At 37.7% G+C, this 26,481-nt stretch overlaps 1 protein-coding gene and 1 long non-coding RNA gene across 4 annotated transcripts; both read right to left on the bottom strand.

The window, feature by feature from the left end:
- Window positions 1-1,173: 1,173 nt before the first annotated feature.
- On the bottom strand, window positions 1,174-24,898 carry LOC131243835 (folylpolyglutamate synthase). 3 transcript variants are annotated; one of them, XM_058243433.1, is made up of 16 exons: window positions 24,809-24,898; window positions 16,700-16,845; window positions 16,507-16,572; window positions 15,236-15,370; window positions 10,224-10,284; window positions 9,743-9,826; window positions 8,095-8,151; window positions 7,852-7,912; window positions 5,513-5,559; window positions 5,304-5,381; window positions 4,994-5,158; window positions 4,574-4,900; window positions 4,364-4,442; window positions 3,830-3,982; window positions 3,226-3,389; window positions 1,174-1,417 (listed from the first exon to the last, which is right to left on the bottom strand). In XM_058243433.1, exons 3-16 carry the CDS (start codon window positions 16,527-16,529, stop codon window positions 1,358-1,360), a joined length of 1,494 nt encoding a protein of 497 aa, XP_058099416.1. In that variant the 5' UTR covers window positions 16,530-16,572; window positions 16,700-16,845; window positions 24,809-24,898; the 3' UTR covers window positions 1,174-1,357. The 3 variants fall into 3 exon arrangements, with proteins under 3 accessions (XP_058099416.1, XP_058099414.1, XP_058099415.1); XM_058243431.1 differs by lacking the exon at window positions 24,809-24,898 and adding an exon at window positions 17,074-17,557 and having other exon boundaries at window positions 15,261-15,370; XM_058243432.1 differs by lacking the exons at window positions 5,513-5,559; window positions 7,852-7,912; window positions 24,809-24,898 and adding an exon at window positions 17,074-17,556 and having other exon boundaries at window positions 15,261-15,370.
- On the bottom strand, window positions 1,628-3,219 carry LOC131243836 (uncharacterized). Its single transcript, XR_009170199.1, has 2 exons — window positions 2,895-3,219; window positions 1,628-2,863 (listed from the first exon to the last, which is right to left on the bottom strand). It is a non-coding gene; the product is annotated as an uncharacterized LOC131243836 (long non-coding RNA).
- Window positions 24,899-26,481: the final 1,583 nt, after the last annotated feature.

The following is a 26,481-nucleotide window of genomic DNA, read 5'->3' as shown; positions in this document are numbered from 1 at the left end:
ATGTAGTATCACAAGTAACAAAGGTATTACAAAGCCGTTAAACTTGAAAATAATTCAATTATTGACTACATTAATAAAATCATGCCAATAAAATGATTCCAAATGTTGGATAGTTAAAAAGTGTTTGTGAATCATATTGTTTTGGATATTTACATTTGTGGCCCAGTTGAGGCTTGAAATGTCCTCATTTTTCACTTAAGTAATATTTCAAAGGGCTTATTATATCATTATGTTAAATGTCACACATATACATTAATTTAAGATATTAAAGCTGATTTAGTTGATCAAAATCAGATTTCTAATGTATTTTAATTAGGATATGCTAAACACAAATGTTGAATTATAATGGATTCCTTTTACAACTGTCAAATACTAATTGTGATTTACTTCGATTATGATAATTGTGATTTAGATTTTAATTCATATCAAATACAAGCCATGAGATGAGCCTGTAACTTAATGCATTGGAGGTAAAAGATGTTTTTTACCTGATATCTCTATCAAGTGCTTGCATAGGATAGAGGCCATGGTGGATTGTACCTATTTTTAGATAATTGATCTGCTAGGCTCTCTGTGATTATACCAAGGCAGTGTGGCCCACTTTATGGATTAAGTAGTACCCCGCTGGTCACGAGCTCAGCACATGTAGGGGCTCCCAAAGACCACCCTGATGTATGGATTTATCTACACTGTCCATCAATTTTGCCCTATCATTTTAGGGTATAAGCCCACTACAGGAGGCAGCCATGAAAATGGTGCCCACCGTTGAAACCTTACTGGGGCCCACTGTGACGTCTTAAAGGTCACAAAGACCTGGATGAAGGGGAAACACAAATATCAGCTTGATCCAAAACTTCTTAGGCCACCAAGAAGTTTTCAATGATAGACATTTAATCCCCCTGTGTGGTCCACTTGAGCCTTTGTTCTACCTCAATTTCGGGCTTATATGCTAAAATGATAGGGCGAAATGGATGAATGGTGTGGATAAAACCCATACATCATGACAGGTCTAAACATTGCAGCCCACCTCATGAGCGACTGGCCTGATCATTGGGCCAGGGTCAGTGTTCCCCACCTGATGGACGGCATAGATCTTGCACCTGTATCCCATGTTGGCATGCATGGTGGCATGTGGAAGGCTGCCCTATATATGCATTGGATTAGTACACTCTCAACCCAAATTCATATCTTGAATCAATTGCCTGAAAAAATATAATGCTACATAGGCCACATGGGAGTAAGCTTGGCGACAGTAGATCTTGCTCTTCCCTGGTTCTGGGCCCACCAGAACCGACCACTGATAGCTTTTGAATCTGAAAAGCTCAAGAGGCTCAGATCTCTGACCTAATCACAACCTTCACTTCCTGATTAATCTCAACAAGTCCCCGATGAGGTGCAACGAACCAGTCACAAGAACCTGGTAAAGCATCAGATACAGATTGAATGTAAGTTATCATGCCATGGAAATTAAAATTCAAGATTGCCAGATAGAAGCAAAGAGTTTAGCCATGATCGAGTAAGATGACCAAGACAGAACAAACAGAATGAGTTTTGCAGTTGCAACAACTAAACATTGCATTGATGGGATCCTTTCAGCTAGACCTGTCATGTCAACCGCCTTCATCGGTTTTTATTTCTATCCGCAATCAAAGGCCAAAATGTGGTTATTATTGGGCAATGTCAAATGCTTTCCTTCCAGGAATTGCTTCAACCTGTCTGGTGCAATAATCAATAGCAATGAGAATCCAAACATTTCCTTTTGATGACAGTGAATTAATTGCGCCAACTGAAAGTCCAGTCTGAGCGAGCAAGTTATGGAACTGATCTGACCAATCACAGATGGAAGGGCCAGTGGTGAATCAATGCAATAGCAAAGGCACCTTTTACCTGAGCACGTCATGGGCCTCACTATTCAGATGACCAGACAAAAAAAAGAGGCTGGTCCACTCAGCTAGCGATGTACATTGAACACAGTGTTGGCAAGTTCTTTTTAACCATCCATTGTTTTCATACATGTGACGTACTGTATGAGCTGACCGGCCTAACTTTGGGGACAGGTCATCCATGCTATGGGCACATTTGGATGCACAAACGAATTGAGCTGCAATATTATTCTAACAAAATGGAAATAAACCAAATGCACATTTGAACTTCAAATTATTTTTTTTTTATATTCAACTTCCAGTTTGGACTTGAAAAGAATGTAACTGCAATATGAGTGCGAATACTACGGAACTTTGTAAACTTTGGCAATTTCCTTGAGACTAAATTAAATTTTCCCGATTCAATTCATTCATGCATCCAAACACAGCCCACGGCTCCCACCTGATATACATGGGTCTAATGTCCTACACACATGCCAGGTTAGCGCATGTCCTGGTTTCAGGTTTGTTTCGAGAGGGCACCTGCGGGGCTAGCAAACTTTCTAGGAAAGAGATGAGAGAAAGAACACAAACAACAAGGCAGTTACTACAGCTGTCAATGAGTACGTGGACCAGCTACCTGACCCGATTTTAACAGGTCCGGATCCCTTTTTTTGGACCCATAAAGAAATTGGGTCTCACCTTTTGGACCCATTTAAAACCTGGCCTAATCAGGTCAGGTCCACGTGATGGGCCCAATTAAAGTCGGGTAGGGTCCAGTTAGTTTAAATAGGACAATGTGTGTGTGTGTGTGTGTGTTCAATATATAGTGATGATTTTAGCAACAAAATGAGGTTTCCTAAGCCACATCACATACATGAGCCTGCTTATGCACCATGCACATGTCAAAGTAGCACATGTGTGCGATCTATCATCTAATCCATCCATCCAGTGGGCCCAATAATTTAAATTCTCTTATTTGTCCTTATGCAAGTTGAAACCTAGATCCAAGGACCCGATGGGTACCTGAACCTGATCGGATCCGGGTCTGAGTCTTCAAGAACTAGACCCATACTCGGCAAGACCCGAACCTGGTTAGCCTGGATATAGATACTAATGGACCCAACCAACCTGACCCGGACCTGTCGACAGCCCTAGCAGTTACTTTGGAAATGACAGGCAGCTTTTGGACACTCAAATGGTAGAGCATTTTAGGCCATTAAGAGCTTTCAGGTGGTACTAGGGTTATATCTAGATCATTTTGATTAGCAGCTGAAAAAATAAAATCACCTCATCAAATTAACCTTATTCAATGTGAGAAATTTTCTGGTTTTAATGCTTCAATTTGAAAGCTAGAATATACCTGAAAACGAATTGATCGGTTCTCTTGAACACTGTCCCTGAGCCATTTAATAGCTAGTGGAAGTGAAGGAAAAACAGTACTGCTATCACAGCCCTTGATATTAGAAGGCTCTGTATCTTTTCCACCTACTGATGCAGAAACCTCAGTCTTCACATCACTGCCTCCTATAAAGAGAATGAATGCAAGGAGTAACAAAAATGCATCAATAACAAGACCTAGTAAGGCTACTCATGAGAATCCTACACTTGCTGATGAATGTGAGATCCTGGAAGTTCATCAAGCTGGGTCCACTGTGTATGTGCCATGGCCAGACAGATAAGGCTCTTCCTGTCATAGGGTGGGTGATATGGCCGCACATGAATGTCAAATGTGGACCACTTGTCAATCTTCTATAGCCATATTGTCATACAAGAGCAGCACATCTGTAGATTGGATTGGCCTGATTTTCATGCCATGGTAAACAAATGGTGGTGCACACCTGATGAAAGTCTAGGATATAGCACACGTGCCACATCGCATGCAAGTAGCTTGAGCATTTCTACAAAAAAAGAACTCCATCTGATTCTCAGAATAGGCATTCAAAATATTGTACCCAATGATAAACCTTTGTCGCCATGGACAATGTTTTCCCAAACTCTTTGAAGCATCTGCTGCCACGAAATATCAACTTCCAGATCGCTTGATGGTAAAGCATGGGTGCCAACCTTGTTAAACACTGACTGGTTAGGAACGAAAAGGGCCTTGTGGAAATGGACTCCTGAAATATCACCAAATGAACCTTCCATAAAGCCCATGACGTGACCACCTTACAAAAGCAATTCATATAGGAACAAACACTAAACATAAACTCATGGACTGCATTTTCGTACACCACTTGTCAAATGGTTATGATCGGCTGAAGATTGTGCTACAATTTATTTTTATTTTTTTTAATCTATGACCCATTCATGGTTGTCTCCAATGAATGAACAGTTTGGATTATCATACATGTCCAAGTGCCAGATTCATCCCATCTGACAAACTGGTGGTGAATGATGAATGGCATCTGCCAGCATAACATGACTGAAATGGAAATTTTTAAAGAACCAAATTGATATTCCCATAAAAACATCAGCGACATGTCCTTGACAGAAATTACCATGGTGAGCACAAGCATTTACTAGGCAAGGAAGAAGACGCTGAGGATCCCGCACTGGCATGCAATTGAACAGCAATATCTGAAGCATATTATCAAACAATGTTACTATTGTAGCTCATAGTGTAATAAGGAATAGAAAAAAATGAACTAATCGAAAATCAACATAAGTAAATTAGCGCATCTCCAAAGTGGAAAACATAATGATCTTACCTGCCTTGAGTTTCTCCCCGAGGACTTTGTGTTATTTCCATCATTTGGCCAGTTTTGTATCAACCCATCTGCATCGCTTTGACTATCATGTGGTGGCTTCTCTAAGGAATCCTGTTGCTGAATATCTTCTTTGATAGCATGACAAAACCATCTCGCACACACTTCCATGCTTTCAGGACTATGTGCTCCATCCAAAAAGAAAACAAGGCCTGAAAGGTTCGGATCATCCTTGTTTTGAGTATTAGTATGTGGATCGGAGACAATCTGTGCTCGCCCTTGCATACTGGTAGTCGTAAGCCCTTTGACAAACTGCTCTGGCAGAGATCCCTATTTGTTTTTAATGCAGAACAAGACACAACTATTTAGAAATGTTGCATACTAAGTAATGGAAATTACATCACCTCAAAACATAAAACTTACAGTCTGATCCCAATACATGCCTTCCATATGCCCAGTCTTTTGGAGCCAAGTATAACACAAGGCAACTGCAAGGCCGGCATTCAGATATTGGTGCTCACCATCAAGCCCAAGTTTTTTACCATCTAATGAGCGGGGGTCCAAAGGGGGTACCACTTGTAGAGGTATCTGTTACCGGCATGAAGAATGTATGTGTTAGAGCTCTAAGATACAACTCTTTGGTTTTGTTACTTCAACATGGCAGGCACTGCAACACTTTTATTGGCCAGAACTGCATGTGCACTGTAAAATTGCTCATTGATAAACTACTTACACCCAATTGAGAAGCCCTGCTCTCTAGTGCAGACATTGCTTCTGGCAGTTGAGGAACAGTGAAAGCTGGAACTCCATGCTAAATCAATTAAAAAGAGAATGTGTAAATGATACAACTAGAAGAAGAATGTGTAGAATAGATTGTTGAAGCATTTTCTGTTTGCATATGATACAAAACTTTACAGATGCATAGTTTTACAGGAAGAACACCTTGAAGATACCAGCCTTCTCCCCAGCGATTTCTCCGAGGGTATTTCCTGTTTAGAGGTGTTCTTATTAGATATCCTGGCTCTACCGAGAATATCATTTTTCATGATAAGAATTCTAAAGCATCAACCTTAGAAAGTGGATGTGTAAAGCAATGCAGGTTTGAACTTGCACGTCAACTTCAGGTGAAATGAAGAAGGCCTCTTAGTTTTGTTTTTTTTTTTTTTTGAAGACATAGGTTGTCCCCACCTCTTTTTTGAAGTGAAACTAATCCCAGCGGATACATGCAATCACCCACAACCTTGAGTTTTATATTTTAACAATCTTACAATACCAGTGAGTTATATTTCAATGTTAACTTATGCTTTTTAAGCCAGAGGCCAGAGTGCGTGTACTGACATGGGTGTGTACTAACAAGCTAACCCAAAAAAAAAAAAATCATAATGAGGTTGAATTTAGTAATGGTATATCTTGTAATGCTGTATACATATATCTGATCAAATATTGGACTTCCGTGTTATATAATTTACAGTTGCAGAAAATAAGAGTGTCACTGTATCTCATATGTTAAATTGTAAATGCATTATATATAGAGAAATGCTCACATCGAACCATTTGATTGATAAGTTGCTGTCCACCAAGTGGGTGACTTCCAAAATGTCACATGCCACACCCAACCTGTCCAATAGGCTTGTCCCACCATGAGAATCACCATTTTATAAAAATCAGCTCCATCCAGTCACCGGGCAGACCAAACTTTTTGATGTCTAGCAGCATCTATACATTATTTATTATTGCGTGCCCACCTGATGAGTGGATGGTTATGGTTTTTGAATACAATGATCATCACTGTGGGGCCATCCTATTAGATGGCGTGGATGATGGATGCACATAATAGGCTTGAAGTTATCTGACAGGTGGATGGTGATGTATGGTCAATCAAACCAGTTGGATGTAAGCATCTCTCATATGCATATGTACATGCATACAAACCAGTTAGGCCACAAGTTATGGTCCACCAAGTGAATAACTTCCAACCTATTGAGTGAATATGGCATTCAACCCTTCCAATTTTTTTGCCCCACAATAAGGATCCTAGTGAAAAAATCAGCTCCATCAAATCATCATGCAGGCCACACCATAGAAAACAATAACTAGCCATTGATAAATAGAAAAATACAAGTCTCGTCTAGTCAATGGGTAGATGTGATTATTTTTGCATAAGGCAATCCCCGTGGAGGGGCCAACCTATTGAACCAATTGGATGTCTCATGCAAATGAAAAGTTGGAAGCTATATTTTAATATGTGCACAAGCATAAAGTGCAGTCAATTTAAACGAAAAGCATATTTTTATGCAACTTAAATAGTCATATTTTAATATGTGCACAAGCATATTAAAATATGCTATTCAAGTTGCATATAAAATTTATAATAATAATAAAAATAAAATAAAATAAAAGGTTTCCATTTTATTGTCAGGAAAAAGACAGCATCATATATTCATGCCTAATGACAATAAAATGTGGCATGTCCTATGATACCCAGCTACTTCATGAGTGTCATGTCACTGTTGTACGCTCAACATGCTTGGTACTTCAATGTTAAGGTAAAGGAGCCACAGCCAAGAAATGTAAGGATACTGTGGGTTTAATGCTATCTGACAATAACAATTTAGTAGTTGCAAACATATGTAATATGCTAGTCTAAATACTTCCTTAACATATCCTTACCAAGGCTACTTGACTGTCCAGAGTAAAAACAGAGGATTTTTTATTTTTTTTTTATAACATTGGATGAATTTTATTAACAAATGCCAAAGCCAATATATATATATATATATATATATATAAAACCAGAATGTTGATGATAGAAAAAACAAATCAGATGCTTAAATAACAGCTTGAGCCCCAAACGGCATCAAGTGGAATAGCATTCTAGCCTGAAGAAGCATGGTGGTACATTGGCATTTGATGTGACTTTATTTATTTAGGGCCTCTTTGGATTCGTGGAAATAAAAAAGTAGCTGGGAAAAGGAAAATGTCACATCTGAGGACAACTGTGGAAAAGGAAAAGGTTTCCTTTTGTTTAGGTCTGAGTGAGGAAAAGGAAATGGCCCTTTCCTGAGGAAATCTGAGGAAGAGGAAATCAACTTCCTCAGTCCTCATGTCTTTCCCAAGGGAGGGAAACCATTACTTTGAGGAAATCGATTTTTTTTTCCATCAGTTCAGAACTTGCACTAGCTAAAGATTTAGAAGTTAGAATAGAATCGAGCCATGCAGTTAGATGTCAGTTCATGTCAGTGCGCATGTAACATAAAAAGATCCTAGGGCAGATCACTAACCAAGAATTTCCATATGGTCATACCCTAGGGAAGATACTCCACAAACGATAGGTGTCTGCACCTGAAAAGTAGTGGCAAATTTCGCAAGTCATGCTCAATTTATTCTGATTGAATTAATTCACTTAGCTTGATAGTTAACGAGAATACTTATACTAAGGGCAGAAAATATTTTCATTTTGCATTCAGGATCAACTAGGGAATTTCCAAAAGCTTCTTCCAAATAAACTTGGTTTCAAAACATACCACATTTGTTGCATCAAATTTCCCACCCAAACCAACCTCCAAAATAGTGACATCAACCTGCTCCAGAGAAATAATATCATCAGCACAAAGATGATGGTCCTAGTTTCCTCTGTACGCACTGAAAGTACATGTATGAGATAGCAGAATGCAATAGTATTGTAAACAGAGTTTATTTCAATATCAGCACAGTCAAGAAATCTTGAAGACAGTTCACCAAAAAACATTATAAGGAAATCTTCCTGACTTTATTGGAAAACAGTCAAACAACTTCAGAGATCAACGCTTGCACAACAATCATTTGAGACAGCATGCATGGACCACTACCTCTTTGATATGGTCTTAAATTCCATCAATTTTTTAGCTTTCCGTTCACATTATTGTATAAAGAGGTGCGCTCCAGTGGCAACAGTACCACCGTAAGCTTATGGTGGTACAGAGCAGGATGTGGGGCCCACGTGGTCTATGTATCACATCCAACCCATGCATCAGATGTGCCATCCCTGGGGCCTAAAAATCAGCTCAATCCAAAACTCTGCTGGGCCACATCACAGGAAACAAAGTGGGAGGAGGGGACTCCCACATTTGATTTTCACCAGGGCTGACCTGAATTGCAGAACTGCCTATTTTTGTATGACCCTTCATCCATGGCAGTTTAAGGGTATGGACCACCTGGATTCCGTATACATAACATGGTGAAACGACCATGCAGCATTGCCTCTCAACTTGTCCCCCCACGCTGTGGCCCACCTGAGTTTCCATTTGGGCTGATTTTTGGACCCTTGGGGTAGTGAGAGGGAATACATCTTATGGACGGGTCTGATTTCGTGAATACATCACATGGACTCCACGCCTGCTAGACAACACCATAGCTTACAGTGGTACCACTGGTGCACATCCGTTGTATAAATTGCATGAGGAACCGTTCACTATTACTGGTGCCCCCACCACAAAAACCTAGGGTGGGCATTGCCTCTCAATTTGTCCCCCTATGTTGTGGCCCACCTGAGCTTCAATTTGGGCTGATTTTTTAACCCTAGGGGTAATTTAAGGTGAAGCATCTTATGGACGGATCTGATTTAATGAATAAATCACATGGGCTCCACATCTGCCACATACCACCATAGCTTACGGTGGTACTGGTACCACTGGAGCACATCCGTTGTATAGATTGCATACAGAACAATACACTATTCCAAAGTTGATCTGATAATGCACTATAAAATCAATTGAAACTGAGATGGCACATGAAGAATCTGCAAGATGATGATGAGTCAATCATATATCCTGAAAAGAGACAACTGGGAAAAAGATTCAATTTTAGTTGACGCCATATATGTTTTAGTGAATGAAATGACAGATCATAATATAATATCATTGGAGTTGGACCCCAAGCTTGCCCACCAGAAAAAAAAAATTCAAAAAAATTCATTCAGGAAGCAATGGAATGGCTCCATTCCAGAAAGAATTAAATCAGACACAGACATAAGATACTCACATGACACAAGTCACACAACTAGCACTTGATGCATGTGATCATGTTAATTGCAGCTACACACTATAAACTGTCCTTTTATCCAGCACGACACAGTAAAATGCCATAAGTGTTGTACATTGTATATGGGAAAAAATGCATCCATATAGATATTACCTGTTCTTCTGTGAATATCTTGAAGCCAAGCAAAGCAAGGAAGCGGAAATAGATCGGCATTGGCACATCCTCACTACATTTCTCCTGCAAACCAACAGAACAGGAATATCACCAGAGCCAAAGAAAGTTACATGCACCAATTATTCCCCAATAATAGGTCAGAGTTCAAAGGGCAATGGGTCACAGTGCGAACAGGACGCAACAGAAAAACAAAATACAAAATTTATTTCTTTAGAGAAGAATGCATATGCAGGCATACAAAATGTATTATGATTCAATGTTCCACATCATTTTCTGCAGAGAAGAATCAAGTGTTACAGGTATTATCATCTCAATATTGCAGTATTCCAGTTCCTCAAGAGAAATAATGCCAAAAGAAGATTAGTCAGCAAAAATGATGCCAAAAGAACTGCAATAAACCTTAGATTTGCTGATCAAGAATGCATGTGCTATGTCATAAACGCATATGCGGTATTACTACCTTCAATCTATCCCAACACCACCAGAAATACATCAAAAACTTCTCTTCAGATATTTCTACACTACAAAAACCAAAACATCAAATGTGAGAACAAAATAATAGGCCCTTCTAAAATAAAGATGCAAAAATTCCTTAATTGCAGAATCTTATATAAACAAATAAATGTTGCAAAAATCATATTCAAAAAACAAAGAACTGTTCCCGAGAAAACAAAGAACATAATAAATATAAATTTTGATGTGATGGAAGAAGTTCCATTTATAAGAGGCTGATTAATGTTTTACATGGCAGTAGGGTAGTATTCATGAATCCAAATAATATGACATTCCAAAACCATGATAGAGTGTTCCCTATAAGCAATGGGCTGCATCGGGACCAGGTGTAGTGAGCAATGGGCAAGGGTTGGCTAGGGCGTTCCCCAGAAGTGACACATTGCAACAACACCCAGTTGCCATGAGAAGTATGCAAGAGTTCCTGCGCATTCTAGATAAGTGCAGGTATAGAAACTAGTCCATGATTCTCTTGCCACATGGAATATAGGAACATTGACAGGTAAGAGTGTGGAGTTAGTAGATACGATGAAACGAACAGGAGTAAACATAGCTTACATTCAGGAGACCCAGTGGAAATGAGCCAAAACCTAGAAATTGGTGAATATAAATCTGGTATATAGGAAAGGACAATAATAGAACTGGGGTAGGCATAGTGCTAGATAAAGATTTAAAGGATAAAGTTGTAGATGTTAGGAGAGTAAGCAATAGGATTTTATTAATAAAACTTGTGTTTGGAGAGGAGATAATCAATGTTATTAGTGCGCATGCACTGCAGGTAGGGTCAGAGGATAGAATCAAAGGACATTTTGGGAGGATATGGATGGACTGATATAAGGACTCCAAATGGAGAGAGGATATTTATAGGGAACTTAAATGATCAAGTATGAAAAGAAAGTGGAGGATATGAGAGCATACATGGAGTATATGGTTTTGGGAGAATAAATGAGATGGGGAATGACATCCTTGATTTTGCTATGGCATACAATCTAGCTCTAGCAAACATATACTTCAAAAATCAAGATGAACAGTTAATAACTCTCAAAAGTAGAGCCTATGCATGCTAAATAGACTTCTTACTGCTTAGAAAAAGAACATGATCAATATGTCAAGATCAAGAGCGAGTCTAATCGTACAACCTAGGTTAATAGTTATGAATATTTACATTAATAGATAGAAGAAAGGGAGTGAATTTAATAGGTGCCCAAAAACTAGGTGGTGGAATTTAAAAGGAGAGAAAATAATGTTATTTAGAAATAAATTGATGGAAGAAGGAAAGTGGAATGTTGAGAAAGAAGTAAACATCATGTGGAATGCGATGGCTGAGGCCTAAGTGCATTAGGAAAATGGCAAAAAAATGTTTTAGGAATATCTAACTCTTCAAAAAAAAAAAGTTTTAGGAATATCTAAAAAAGTCAATCATGTAAGGAAACTAGGTGATCAAATGACAATGTATAAAAATCTATTCACGAGAAACGTTCATGTTTCAAGGCTTGGTAAGGGACTAGAAATGATGAAGACTTTAAACAGTAAGTGCCAAAAAGATTGCTAAGAAAGTATTAAGTGAAGCTACATGTAATGCTTATAATGATCTTTACAATAGACTGGGTACAAAAGAAGGTGAGAAAGATATCTTCAAACATGCAAAAATGAGAGAAAGGAAGGCTAGAGACCTAATTCACGTTAAGAGCATTTAAAGTGAAAATCAAGGGATGCTAATAAAAGATAATGAGATCAATGAAAGGTAGAGAAGCTATTTTTAGAATTGGTTAAATGACCACCACTCTGAGAGCATAGAGATGGAAGGAACAAAACTCAAATGATGTCAAATACCATAGATACTTTCACAGGATTAAACTCAAATGATGTCAAATACCATAGATACTTTCACAAGATTAGGATATTTGAAGTGAAAGAAGTTTTGAGAAATCTGCAAATCGGAAAGGCCCTTAGACCAAATGGTATACCAATAGAGGTTTGGCAATGTATGGGAGATACAAAGTTGTCTTGGTTAACAAAGTTGCTCAACCAAATTGTAAGATCAAAAGAAATGCCAAATGAATGGAGGAAAAGTATCATGGTACCTATTTATGAGAACAAAGGAGATATACAAAGCTGCACTAGTTATCATGGGATTAAACTTATGAGTCATACTATAAAACTTTGGAAAAAAATTGATTGAGCAAAGACTAAGGCATGAGACAAAGGCATCAGAAATCAATTTGGTTTCATGGCTGGGAGGTGTATCATTGAACCTATTTTCCTACTTAGACAATTGATGGAGAAATATAGAGAGAGGAGGGAGGATCTCTAGATGGTCTTTATTGACTTAGATAAAGCATACGATAAGGTCTTCATAGAGTTAATATGGTGCGTGTTGGGAAAGAAAGGAGTCTAAAGATATATTGACATGATTAAGGATATATATATATATATATGAGGGAGTGGTAACAAATGTGAGAACCACTAGTGGAGCAACAAGCGAGTTCCTAATTATTGTAGGCTTACGCTAGGGGTCAACATTGAGCCCGTACCTTATGGACAGCTTAATGAGGTATTTGTAGGAAGAGATCCCATGGAGTTTGTTGCTTGTAGATGACATAGTTTTGATTGATGAGACAAGGGGGGCATAAACACAAAGCAAGATGGACGAATGCTTTGGAATCTAAAGGACTTCAAATTAGTTGAACTAAAAAAAGGCAAACGGAGTGTAATTTTAGTAACAATAGGAGTGAAAATGAGGAATTAGTTAAGATGGATGACCAAGTAGTTCCCCAAAGTGACCACTTTCAATACCTTAGGTCAATAATTCATAAGAGGGGAGAATATAAGAAGGATTTTGCCCACAGAACTCAAGCTGGGTGGAATAAATGGAGATAAACCTATGGACTTTTATGTAATTGCCGTGCACCACTGAAACTGAAAGGGACATTTTATAGGATAGCTATAAGAGACCATCCATGCTTTATAAGACAGAGATGGATGAGTGTAGCTAAAATAAGGATGTTGAGATGGATGAGTGGCAAGACGAGGAAGGACTAAAATAGAAATGAATGCATTCAAGGGAACCTAGGAGTATTACCAATAGGTAATAGGATGAGGGAAAGTAAACTTAGATGGTTTGCTCATGTGCAACAGGGACCAAGAACATGGTGTGCCATAATGGCCGTTACGTAACGGTAACGGTGCCAACCGTCATGCATTACAGGGTCGTAACAGGCTTAACAACCATTACGAAAAAAATTAAAAATTTGCCCATTACGGCCTCATAATGGCCATTACGGTCCCCGTACCGGACCGATACGAGGCAAATACAGTTTTCTTAGAGAGAGAGAGAGAGACCATAATGGCCGTTACAGCCCGTGTTGTAACAGTAACAGTTGTGGCCGTTACGACACACTAAGAACCTTGCCAATTAGGAGTAAGTTGGTACAAGTTGAAGGCTCTAAAAGGAGGAGGGGAAGAGGCCTAAAAGGACGTGGATTGAGGTAGTAAGAAAAGACTTGAAGACCCATGGAGTAACAAAAGGTTCAGCCCTTGATAGAGCGGAATGACAAAACATGGTTCATGTAGCCAGCCCCAATTAATTGGGATAAAGCTTAGATGACAACGACGACAACAATGAAGACGCAATAGGGCAGTATTGCATAGAGTGAAGTTGTGTTCCACACTCAAAAAGTCATGGCACATCGATACACGCTTCCATATTTATTTCCTAATATAGCAAATCAACTTCAGGGAGCACCACTAAAAAATAAATTGAAAGATTCCTACAACAGCGTTTTCCTTGGCCATCGTGGAACAATGTGTTTGGATGAACCAATTGTTGAGGGATAGCACATATTTGGACGTTGAGCCAATGAAAAAAAATATCGAAGAATTAAAAGAGGGAGCACACACTAGAGTATGCTTTGCCTTTTCTTTTCTTCTCCTCTGTTTTCTATTTTCTTTTAGCTTTTGCCTAATAAAATTGCACCTTTCAAAAAAAAAAAAAAAAAGAGGGAGCAAAAGGCTAATAAAGATTTTATAATGGAAATGAGGGAAAACAAACATTCAAAAATAACTTCAAAACGCATTCAATTGTGAATGATTTCAGCACATGGCTTCTTATTGATCACAAAGAATGGCTGGTACGACAAAACTAGGAAGAGAAAGCAATAAAAAATTGAATGCCTCGACATCATAGTCATGATCCTGAATTGTATATTTTATTTTTTTTGGCAACAATAATTTTTTTAGAGAGCAAAAAAGGGCAAGATTCTATCTATTAAGAAAGTGGATAAAAGTCATCATCACGCAAAGCGAGCCCTGCCACACCATATTTAGCTAGATCATCCGCCATAAAATTACCATGAACAAGGCTCAAATAAGGAGAATTGCGAACAATAAGATTTACAATTTTGACAACACAAGAATGCCACTTACAAGAAGACCCACTGGAACCGGCAACCCAAGAAATGGCACTTTTGAAGTCCAATTCGACAATAAGATTGTCAAGGGAATCGAGGGTTGATGTGAACTGTACAATTATGCTCAGACCAACCCATGCAATTTCAAAATCAATCATCCTTTCATTGATTACTACCAGTATCTGGGTGGAAGTTCTAGTTTAGTTTTAATTGTCACCAACCAATTGCAACAATGTATAAAAATCTTGTGTCGGAACGATTGCCGGACGATTCCTAAAACAGTATCTGCAAGTACATGTTGGATGATACCCTTAACACATTGTTTGTGCCAGTGTGAATTTGAAACCACTTACCCGCAATACAAAAATATATCATATCATAACTTCAGGGACGAAATCCAAAACACATCATGATATGTATTGTGTCGACGTATCTGTCAGGACATGAATGCAAGATAAGCCATTCCTTTGAATTTCAAGTATAGAACTTGAAGAAGAGAAACCAAAAAGATGGGTCCAATTGAAAGACAATATAAACTAACACTAACGCCAACCTCAGCAACAGTCCTGAAACCTCACCCATCCAATCGAAATCTTTCCCGCACGTCAATGAGGTGAGGAGATGTGAAAAGTCCAGTGCGGAAGCCACAATTACGTAAAATAGATTCCGCATATGTGCATGTTGACCCCTGTAACACAAGGGTAAGATCAGATTAAACATATCAAAGTTTAGTATTTTCCCACATTTTCTAGAGAACAGGAAATGTGATGGCTACGTGCAAGAGTTGTGGATCAAATCCTACTACTCCAATCAATGTATGCAAGATGTTCAGCTAGTGGGCCCCAGAACATATGTCCTTTGTTCCAAAAATCAGGTCGTTTGGTTCAACAGGTGAGCCATATGTCTTGAAAGAAAAGAATAGTTAAAAAGAATTGACCAACAATCCACATTCAATGTACACGAATGACCCACCTGATGCCCAGGACAGTGCACCTATACAGTGGGGCCCTGCTAATGAACATCCTGGATCTTACACATGCCAGCCACACTGCCAGGTCTGGTGACAGCAGTATTCAAAATCCCACTCTCTCGAGAAACCATAGCAGGGCAGACAGAGAACTCCATCAATGTTAGCAGGGCAGACAGAACTCCATAAATGTCAGAGAGTCTACACTCTATGTGTGTGCGAGAGAGAGAGAGAGAGGGAAGAGAACTCCATCAATGTCAGAGAGACTATTTTGTACGTGCGTGCGTGCATGTGTGTGGATTTTGCTCACGTCCCCACCTTCGTGGGGACATGAGCAACATCCCCAAACCTTTTAAATGGCACATGGGGCAACCTATTTTCGATCGGAACCATTCATTCATTCATACCACCAGGAGCAAGTCAGGGTGAAAAAATCATGCCAATCGGGTGATCCTAAGCTTCTGATCAATAGCATGAAAATGGACAGTCAAGATTGACCAAAGAAACAAAACAGGTCAAATCATCATGTTGAAACATCTACTAGATAAATCCCACTTTGTTTCTTATCATTCTAAATTAACACTTTCATTTGATGATTCTAACGATGTGATTTACAGATCATAAACAACAGACAGTTGCAACAAATTGGCCCCATTCAAAGGGTTATGATCATCCAATCAGCTTGCTCCTAGTTGAATGAATGAATGAAAGAATGGATGAGATCGTCACCCCATGTGCCAGTTAAAATGTTTGGGGATGTTGCCAGATGAGAACGTCACCCCATGTGCCAGTTAAAATGTTTGGGGATGTTGCCAACATCCCCATCAGTGTGGGGATGTTAGCAATAAATATCCTACCTTTCCTTTAGTGCCGGCGACATGGATAACCTTCAACTTCGAAACGGGATCTTCCAAATCCAGCATCTACATGGAAAAATCATCAAAAACTTATAGGGAAAATAAAAAATAAAAAATCCAACAACATACTTAGAAAAGGGATTCCAATTGAGAAGAACGGAAAATAATAGTTAGATTCTAACAAATCCTATACCTTTAAATAATCAACCATGATATCCAACCGAACGCCCTTATTTGACGCATCGGCCCGAGTGCGCCCAAGAATCAAAGACGATAACGCATTCAACGCCTCCTCGTATGGAGATACCGACGATTGTTGATCTGATGGTCCCATCTCACCTAAAAAATGCCATAGACCTTATAAATCCAAACGGAACGAATCCATTTCGAGAATTCAATAAGGCGTATAGGGTTTCTGTGTGTGAGAGAGATAGACCTCAGACGAATCGAATCTATTTCGAGAACTCAATAAGCTATCTAGGATTTTTGTGTGAGACAGAGAGTTCAAATGGATCGAATCCGTTTCGAGAATTCAATAAGCTATCTACGATTTTTGAGAGAGAGTACCTCCAGACATGTTGCTGAGAATGCGGGAAGAATCAAACAACAGAAAGAAGGAAATGAAATAGAAGCAGCAAATGGTATATGAAAAGGGTGAGAGGTTAGAGCGCACCGTGCGTTAGAGAAGATAGGGGCCGTTTGGATGCCTGTAACTTGTGTAAAATGTAAGAAAGTTACAGGTGACTTTCTTACAGTTTGTGTTTGGGGGAGAAATGTTACAGGTAACAAAGTCTCAACCTGTAACTTTCTATCAGGTAAGATTGCAAGAAATGTAACAGAGGAATTAGGTGTTTTTCAAGTCACAGGTTACTTTGTTACAGGCAACGGCTATCCATTTCGAATTTGGGAGAGGGTGGTGGAAACGCAGCTGCATTGAAAGTGCACCTACCTGCTCTGACCCAACGTCTCCTTCTCCCTCTCTCAGCGTCTCCTTCCCTCTCTCTGCACTGGCAAGGGAAGCCCTAACCCTTATTGGTTTTTCTTTTGTATTTTTACTCTCCTTTATTTTTTTTTTTCTTTTGCGCGTGTGCGGAACGGGCCGGTTTGGCAGGGCGGTTTTGGATGGGTAACTGTGGGGCCCACAGTGACGTACTTTCCTTACATCCACACCGTCCATCCGTATTGAAAGCTCATTTTAAGATATAATCCAAAAAATGAAGCTGATCGAAATCTCAAGTGAGCCACACCACAAGAAACAATCTTAACTAAATTCCTACTATTGAAAACATCTTGGATCCACTAAAATATTTGTTTTCCATCCAACGGAAGCGATTTGCCTAGTGTGTAACTCACCATGCCAGTAAACTCTACGATGGTCAACATAATTCATGTATTTAATCAGCTCTGTCCATCCATTTTCCCACATAATTTTAGGGCTTAAGCCCAAAAATGAAGTATGTATAACTTTCAAATGGACCACACCACAGGAAACAGTTGACTTGAATTTCTACCACTGAAATTTTCTTAGGTCCACATAAGTTTTGGATCAAGTTTATATTTTTCTTTTCCGTTCATCCACGTCTATATAATCTTATAAGCAGGTTGGATGACAAATAAACATTACTATGGGGCCTAGAAAGATTATAAACAAGTTGTATGACAAACAAACATTACTAACGGCCTATAAAGGTTTCACATGTGGAAATCATTATCCTAATTATCCTGTGATATGATTCATTTCATCTTTATCTATGCTTCATTTTTGGGCTTAAACCCTTAAATCAGATAGAAAAATGGATGGACGACATGGATAGACCACGTACGTTCAAGGTGGGCCTAACTGAGTTTACTCATACGATAAGAGTGTACTGAGTAATTTAGTACGCAATCTGATTTACCAACGAACCTATTAACAATGAAATCAGATCTTTTATCATACTGAGTAAACTCAGTAGGGCCCACGATGAATGTATATGATTTATCCATACCGTTCATCCATTTTTCTAGCTTATTTATGGGGTTGAGATCAAAATTGAAGCAAATCCATAGCTCAAGTAGATCATACCACGTGAAACAATGGGAATAATGATTTCCACCATTGAAACCTTACTAGGCCCCACAGTAATGTTTATTTGTCATCCAACATGTTCATAAGATCATACAAACATGGATAGAAGGAAAAATCAAATATAAGCTTGATCCAAAACTTTTATGGCCCCCAAGAAATTTTCAACGGTAGAAGTTCAAATCATATTATTTCCTGTTGTGCGGTTCATTTGATATTTGGATATTTTTCAATTTTGAGATCAAGATTTAAATTTATATGGTAAAATGGATAGATGGATTGGATATAATACATAAATTATAATGAGCCATAAAAAGTTACTCAGCACGCAATCCGCTTCCATTGATAAGGGTCATGACTACTATAAGATAAACTAACATACATGGTTTTATATATATGTGTGTGTGTGTAGGGAAAAGGTACTATACGCTTGAACATATTGTACCTTCCATAAGGTCGAGTGGTGGCGGCACATTATTCGTGCGAATGGTAGAAAATTTTATAAGAAACTAAATAAACAAAATCGCAAGAAATTTATCTGCGAGCCTTTCGTTGTTGGAAGATCATGTGCTAGAATTCTGTGTGGGGCCCACTATGATGATTGTGATAAATCTGACCCGTCCATCTGTTTTTTAAAATCATCTTACGACATGTGACCAAAAATGAGCAGGATCCAGAAATAAAATGGGACACATGAAAGGAAACAATGGGGATTTAGTTACCACTGTTAAAACATTCATATGGCTACAAAAGTTTTGTATTAGTTTATGTTCATGGTGTTTTCATTTCATATCAGTGAAAATGACCTTAAAAACGGTTTGGATGGAATATAAACACCAAGGTGAAGCCTAGGAAGGTTTCAACGGTAAACATTCTTTTCTGCCGTGTTTCATCTCGTATGGCTTACTTGAATTTTGGATCCTCCTCATTTTCAGTATAATGTCCTAAAATGATATCTAAAAACGATTGGACGGGTTGGATTTCACACAAAGATCACAGTGGGCTCCACATAGAATCCTCTTGCAAATATTCGCAGGAAAGGCTTTAGTAGGAAAACTGCTTCTGTTGGAGTATTGGCTACTCCCCTGCCACTGGCAAATGGCAGGTGGTTGGTGCTATATGGGCCCCACCATGCTGTATGTGTTTCATCTATGCCGTCTATATGTTTTTCTATATCATTTTGTGGTAATGAGACAAAAAATGGGGTATATCCCAATCTCAAGGGAACCACATTATAGGAAACAGTGTTGAATAGGTGTCTACCGTTAAATTTTTTGGGGGGCCATAAAAGTTTTGGATCAAGTTGATCTTTGTTTTTTTCATTCACATGGGTCCGCATGACCTAATCAATAGTTTGGATGTCAAATAAACAGTGCAATGGGCCTTAGGATGATTTTAAGCGTGAGCATCACTCTCCACACTTTTTCTGTGGTGGGTTCCACTAAAGCTTTTGATTTGCCTCATTCTTTGGATAATGTCATAATATGATCTCTTAAAGTGGATGAACAGTGTGGATATAATACAAATATCATGCTGGGACCCACAGAACTTGGTGACGTGACTTCAGCTACTCGAAGAATCTAGGAGTGAAGTGCGCACGTATTACAGCAAGTTTCCTGACGAGACGCGAATTAGCTGGTGACAAGTTAAGTAGCCAAACTCGCCACAGAAGTCACGTCACCAAATTTTGTGGGCCCACCATAATATATGTGTTGTATCCACACCGTCCATCCATTTGGAGAGATCATTTTAGGGCATGATCCAAAGAATGAGGAAGATCCAAAGCTCGAGTGGACCCACCATAGAAAACAACAGGCATAGTGACGACCACCGTTGAAACCTTCCTAAGGTCCATCATGATGTTTATTTGAGATCCAACCTGTACATGTGTTAACGCAGACATGAAATACAGAAAGTTCAAATATTAGCTTGATCTAAAACTTTTGTAACGCTTAGAAGTTTTTAATGGTGGGCGTCACTCTCTCCACTATTATCTGTGGTGGTCCACTTAAGCTTTAGATCTGACTCATTCTTTGGATCATGCCGTAATATGATCCCTCCAAATGGATGGATGGAGTGGATACATAATATACATCATGATGAGGCCCACAAAACTTGGTTACGTAACTTCAGTAGCAAGTCCCGCTACCCGACCTGTCAGTAGCTAATCTGTGTCCGTTTCCTACCAAATTTCTCACGGTTTTGTTTATTTAATTTCCTTATAAAATTTCCTCACCATTCGATGAATAACGTGACGCCACCACTCGACCTTATGAAAGGTCCAATACGGTCGAGCGTATAGTACATTTTCCCGTGTATATATATGTATATGTGTATATATATATATATATATATATATATATATATATATATATATATGCGCACACGCACACACAAACACACATATATGTATGTATATGTATATGTTTGCATATATATGTGTGTGTGTGTGTGTGTGTGTGTGTGTGTGTGTGCATATGTAGGGGTGTACATCGGGCCGAACTGAGTCGAACTGGGCTCAACCCGGCCCAGCCCTGTCACCAACAAACCCAACTCGAACTCGGCCCGGCCCAGTCACCGAGCCAACATGTCCAGCCCGAACTCGGCTCAGTCAGCAATCGGGTGAGTTCGGGCCGAGTTCAGGCCAGTTTCGTACCTTACAACAAGTTCATGGGAATGGCTTTAGTAGATAATTTGTGTCCCAGTTTCGGGCCGATTTAGGATTTTTTTTTAAACATATTATATATATATATATATATATATATGTATACACACACACACACACACACACACACACACACACCATAAAGGTTGAGTCGGGCCGAGTTGAGTTAGGTTTCGGACCGAGTCAGGCTAAACTGAGACTTGTCTGAACTCGGCCCGAACTCAGTTTCGAGCTGAAGAAAATGGTCTGTCCCGGACCGAACTCAGTTCCAGGTCGTGTCGAGTCGAGCGAGTTAACCAGGCTAGCCCCGTTTATGTACAGCCCTATGCATATGTATATGTGTGTACATGTATGAGTGTATATGTATACATACATATATACGCACATACACACACATATACATGTATACATATATATATACATGTATAAGTTTATATATATACATATACACACGTATACAGACATACACATACACATATATATACATATACATGCATACATATATACGTATATACATGTATACATACATAGATATACAGATACACGAATACATATACATACACATATATACACACATAAACATATATACATAGGTATACATATACATATACATATACGTATATGCATATACATATATATACATATATGTGTATATACAAACACATATACATATATATACATACACACATATACATATAAACATATATACATACATATACATATACATATATAAATATACATATACATATAAATACATACACACACATATACATATACATACATATACACATTCATGTACATATATACGTATACATACACATATATACATATACAAATATACCTATATACATATACATACATATACACATATATACATATACATATTTATACACACACATATACGTATATATATATATACATATACACACACATATACCCGCTTGCAGGAAAACTAAAATCCTCTAGGTATAGTATAAAATACCTAAGTATATAAGACCTAGCATGTGTGGAAGATTTTATTCAGACTTATATTATATAATAAAAATAATGTTTCTCACATAATCATTAGTTTAGCTTTAGAATCAGTCCAACTAGTCATTTAAATGGGCTCAATAAAATTACACTCTTATCCAAACTTTTCTATGTGACAATTTAATTTTTTAACAATTTCTTAATCTAAACTCCGATTTGTGTGAATATAAAACATCTTGCCTGTAACTAACTTACATATTATCCAAACAAAAAAACTAAGTTACATATAAGTTAGTTACAACTTATATCCAAAATGGATTACCTGTAACTTTCTTTCACGTGTAAACTTACAACTTAAAAAACTTACAGGCATCCAAACGTAGCTATGGACGGTCGATCCAAATCATTGAAATTTTTAAAGAGCACTTATGATGAGCTCACAGTCAAGAGTTATGGACAGTCGATCCAAACCGTCAATTTTTTTAAAGTCAGACTCGATTACTTCGGGTGGTTGATTATGTGATGGGTCGTGATTGGGGGTAAAGTCTAATCTCGTTAAGGGTTTCTCTATAATTAGAATGAGAGAAACAGATGATTACCTGAATGGAGGAGACAAAGGTCACTTGAGAAAGTGGAATTTTGGAGGGCAGTCTGACGATTTTCGGCAAAAATCTGACAATTCTAATGAAACGACACGATGGGCACTGTATAAAGATGGTGACCATGGCCGGAGTGGAGGATAGATAGGTTTCATGGCTGCGATGGTTGAGTTTCGACATTAAGATAGGTTTTGAAGGAAAGCGGATTGCATTGTGCCCCCGCCTGGACGATAATTCGTTTAGGCAAGCTCTGTGGGGCCCATCGTGATGTGTGAGTTTTCTCTACACCGTCCATCCATTTTTTTCAGATCATTTTTTAATATAAGCCAGGAATGAGGTGAACCCAAGGCTCAAGTGGACTATACAGTAGGGATTGAACTCCGACCTTAAAAAAAACTTTTTTTGAGCGACTGAAGTTTTGGATCAATATAATATTCGTGTTTTACCTCGTCCAACTCCATGTGAACTTATTAACGGGTTGGATGGCAAATAAACATCACCACGGCTTTTGAAAGGTTTGAGGTAAGGGTGAGTTTCATTATCCCCTTCAGGCTGCTTGACCTGCATTATTATTACATTTGTTTACCACGTGGGTATGCTAACATACATGGTTATATATATGAATATATATATTATATGTATGTATATGTGTATATATATGTGTGTGTGTGTACACACATACACATATATACATATTGACATATACATGTATATGTTTATGTATATACATATACACATACATATACATATGTGTGTATGTGTATACATATACACATACACATGTATATATACATACACATACACATACATACACATATGCATATACACACACATATACAGATACATATGTATGTGTATATGTATACATACATATACATACACATACACTCACATATACATATACACACACATATACATTTGCATACACATACATATATACACACATACATATACATATACATGTATACATACATATATATACAGATACACAAATACATACACACACACATATATGTATGTATATATGTATATATACATATACAAATATACCTATACACATATACATATACATACTTATACACACACATATACATATATATATATATATACATATACATATACATACACACACACATATATACTCGCTTGCAAGGAAACTAAAATCCTCCGGGTATGGCATAAAACACCCGAGTATATAAGACCCAGCATGTATGAAAGATTTTATTCAGACTTATATTATATAATAAAAATACTGTTTCTCATATAATGATTAGTTTAGCTTTAAAATCAGTCTAACTAGTCATCTAAATGGGCTCAATGAAATTACATACTTTTATCCAAAAAATTTTATGTGACAATTTAATTTTTTAATAATTTCATACTCTAAATTCCGGTGTGCGTGAATATAAAATATCTTACCTGTAACTAACTTACATGTTATCCAAATACAAAAACTAAGTTACCTGTAGGTTAGTTACAACTTACATCCAAACAGGATTACCTGTAACTTTCTTTCACATGCTTGTAACTTACTTACAACTTAAAAAAATTATAAGCATCCAAACGCAGCTTGTTCCTAGTTGAATGAATGAATGAATGAATGGATGAGATCATCACCCCATGTGCCAGTTAAAATGTTTGGGGACATTGCCAACATCCCCATCAGTGCGGAGATGTTAACAATAAATATCCTACCTTTCTTTTAATGTCGGCGATATGGATAACCTTCAACTTCGAAACGGGATCTTCCAAATCTAGCATCTACCCGAAAAAATCATCAAAAACTCATAGGAAAAAAAATAATCCAACAACATACTTGGAAAAGGGATTCCAATTGAGAAGAACGGAAAATAATAGTTAGATTCTAAAAAATCCTATACATTTAAATAGTTAACTATGATATCCAACCGATCGCCCTTATTTGAAGCATCGGCCTGAGTGCGCCCAACGTCTCCTTGTATGGAGATACCGACGATTGTTGATCTGATGGTCCCATCTCACCTAAAAAAGGCCGGTTTCAATAATCTTAGACCTTATAAATCCAAACGGAACGAATCCATTTCGAGAATTCAATAAGACGTATTGGGTTTCTGTGTGTGAGAGAGATAGACTTTAGATGAATTAAATCTATTTTGAGAACTTAATAAGCTATCTAGGATTTTTGTGTAAGACAGAGAGTTCAAACGGATCAAATCCGTTCCGAGAATTCAATAAGCTATTTAGGATTTTTGAGAGAAAGTACCTCCAAACATGTTGCTAAGAATGGGAGAAGAATCAAACAACAGAAATAAGGAAATGAAATAGCAGCAACAAATGGTATATGAAAAGGGCGAGATATTAGAGCGCACTGTGCGTTAGAGAATATATACAATGGATGTTTGGATGCCTATAAATTCCTAAGGATATAGGGGGGCTGTTTGGATGTATGTATTTGCCTGTAAATGCTTTATAAGTCAGTAAACAAATTAGAGCTTTTAGCTCTAATTTAAAACACGTAAAAAGTCGTGTCCTAGACTATGGATAAAGCTTTTACACATGAAGTTTTTAGCTCTAATACATATTAATACAATGGTTAATATACACTCATAATATATGGGCCCACCGTAACGTGGATAGTACATAAGATCTATCTATCACATACTTCCCTTGATACTTTCCGATGGCCTTAAAAAACTAGCTTGTTCATTATCAAATCGACCATAGGAGGGAAGGATGGGACATCCACCATTAAAACCTTATAGGTTACATCTGGGGCCACTATGATTAGTGGAAGACATTCAATTCATTCAATGTGTGCATGATTTTAGAAAGTTCACTGTCAAATGCTATGGTCGAATATTTTATTCATTGTAAACACCTTGCAGGCTAGCTAAATATACAATTTATCTACTTGTAAATAAATTATCACTTAAAAGCTAAATGAAATAACATGTAAATTGATTAAACTTGAAAGTTTTTTAAATTGCATTGTGTTTACAAGTAAAAAAAATTTACAAGCATGAAAAGTCCTCAATTTGTAAAGGGATTACATATAAATTGATTACTGGATTGTTTGGATGCATGTATTTGCCCATATAGACTTTACATGTTGTAAATAGCTATAATACGAAATTTGGCAAAAAATTATGTTTCATATTATAGGTAAAAGTATTTATAGTTATAAAGGCATTTTATATGTTAGAACACAATGGTTAATATAAACTCATGAAGGGAAGGACGAGATGTCCACTATTAAAATCTTTTAGATTGTATTTGGGGCCCACTGTAATAAGTGAAAGATATTCAATTTGTTTAGCGTGTGCATGCTTGAATGCTCACTTAAAGCCCTAAAAAATCAAGTCCTCGTGTGATTTGTAGATTTTGAAAGGCCATTGCCCAAGCTCTATGACATGAATACCTACTTTATTTATTGTAAACACTTAATCAGCTAGCCAAACATACAATCTATCTAACTGTAAATAGATTACAACTTAAAAAGCCAAGTGGAATAGCATGTAAACTAATTACATTTGGAACTCTTTTAGGATGTAACGTGTCTACATCAAAAAAATTACAGCCATTTAAACAACCCCTTTGTAGATTCAGACAGTAAAGGAGCGTCGGGCTGTGAAACAAAGATAGGAAGATGGGATGGATGTCACACCCTGAACTCGGAAATCGGGCTCACAAAATTT

The sequence above is a fragment of the Magnolia sinica genome, chromosome 4 (genome assembly GCF_029962835.1).
Source record: "Magnolia sinica isolate HGM2019 chromosome 4, MsV1, whole genome shotgun sequence".
NCBI classification, from domain to species: Eukaryota; Viridiplantae; Streptophyta; class Magnoliopsida; order Magnoliales; family Magnoliaceae; genus Magnolia; species Magnolia sinica.
Note: the sequence above shows the minus strand (reverse complement) of the source record. Positions and strands in the feature narration are given on the sequence as shown.

What these genes read in the sequence shown, in the direction of transcription:
- LOC131243835 (XM_058243431.1), bottom strand. An exon ending in GCAGGGCTTCTCAATTGGGT is followed by an intron (nt 5,159 to 5,303) that starts GTAAGTAGTTTA and finishes TGCCGGTAACAG; the next exon opens with ATACCTCTACAAGTGGTACC. An exon ending in CGGGGAGAAACTCAAGGCAG is followed by an intron (nt 4,443 to 4,573) that starts GTAAGATCATTA and finishes AATATGCTTCAG; the next exon opens with ATATTGCTGTTCAATTGCAT.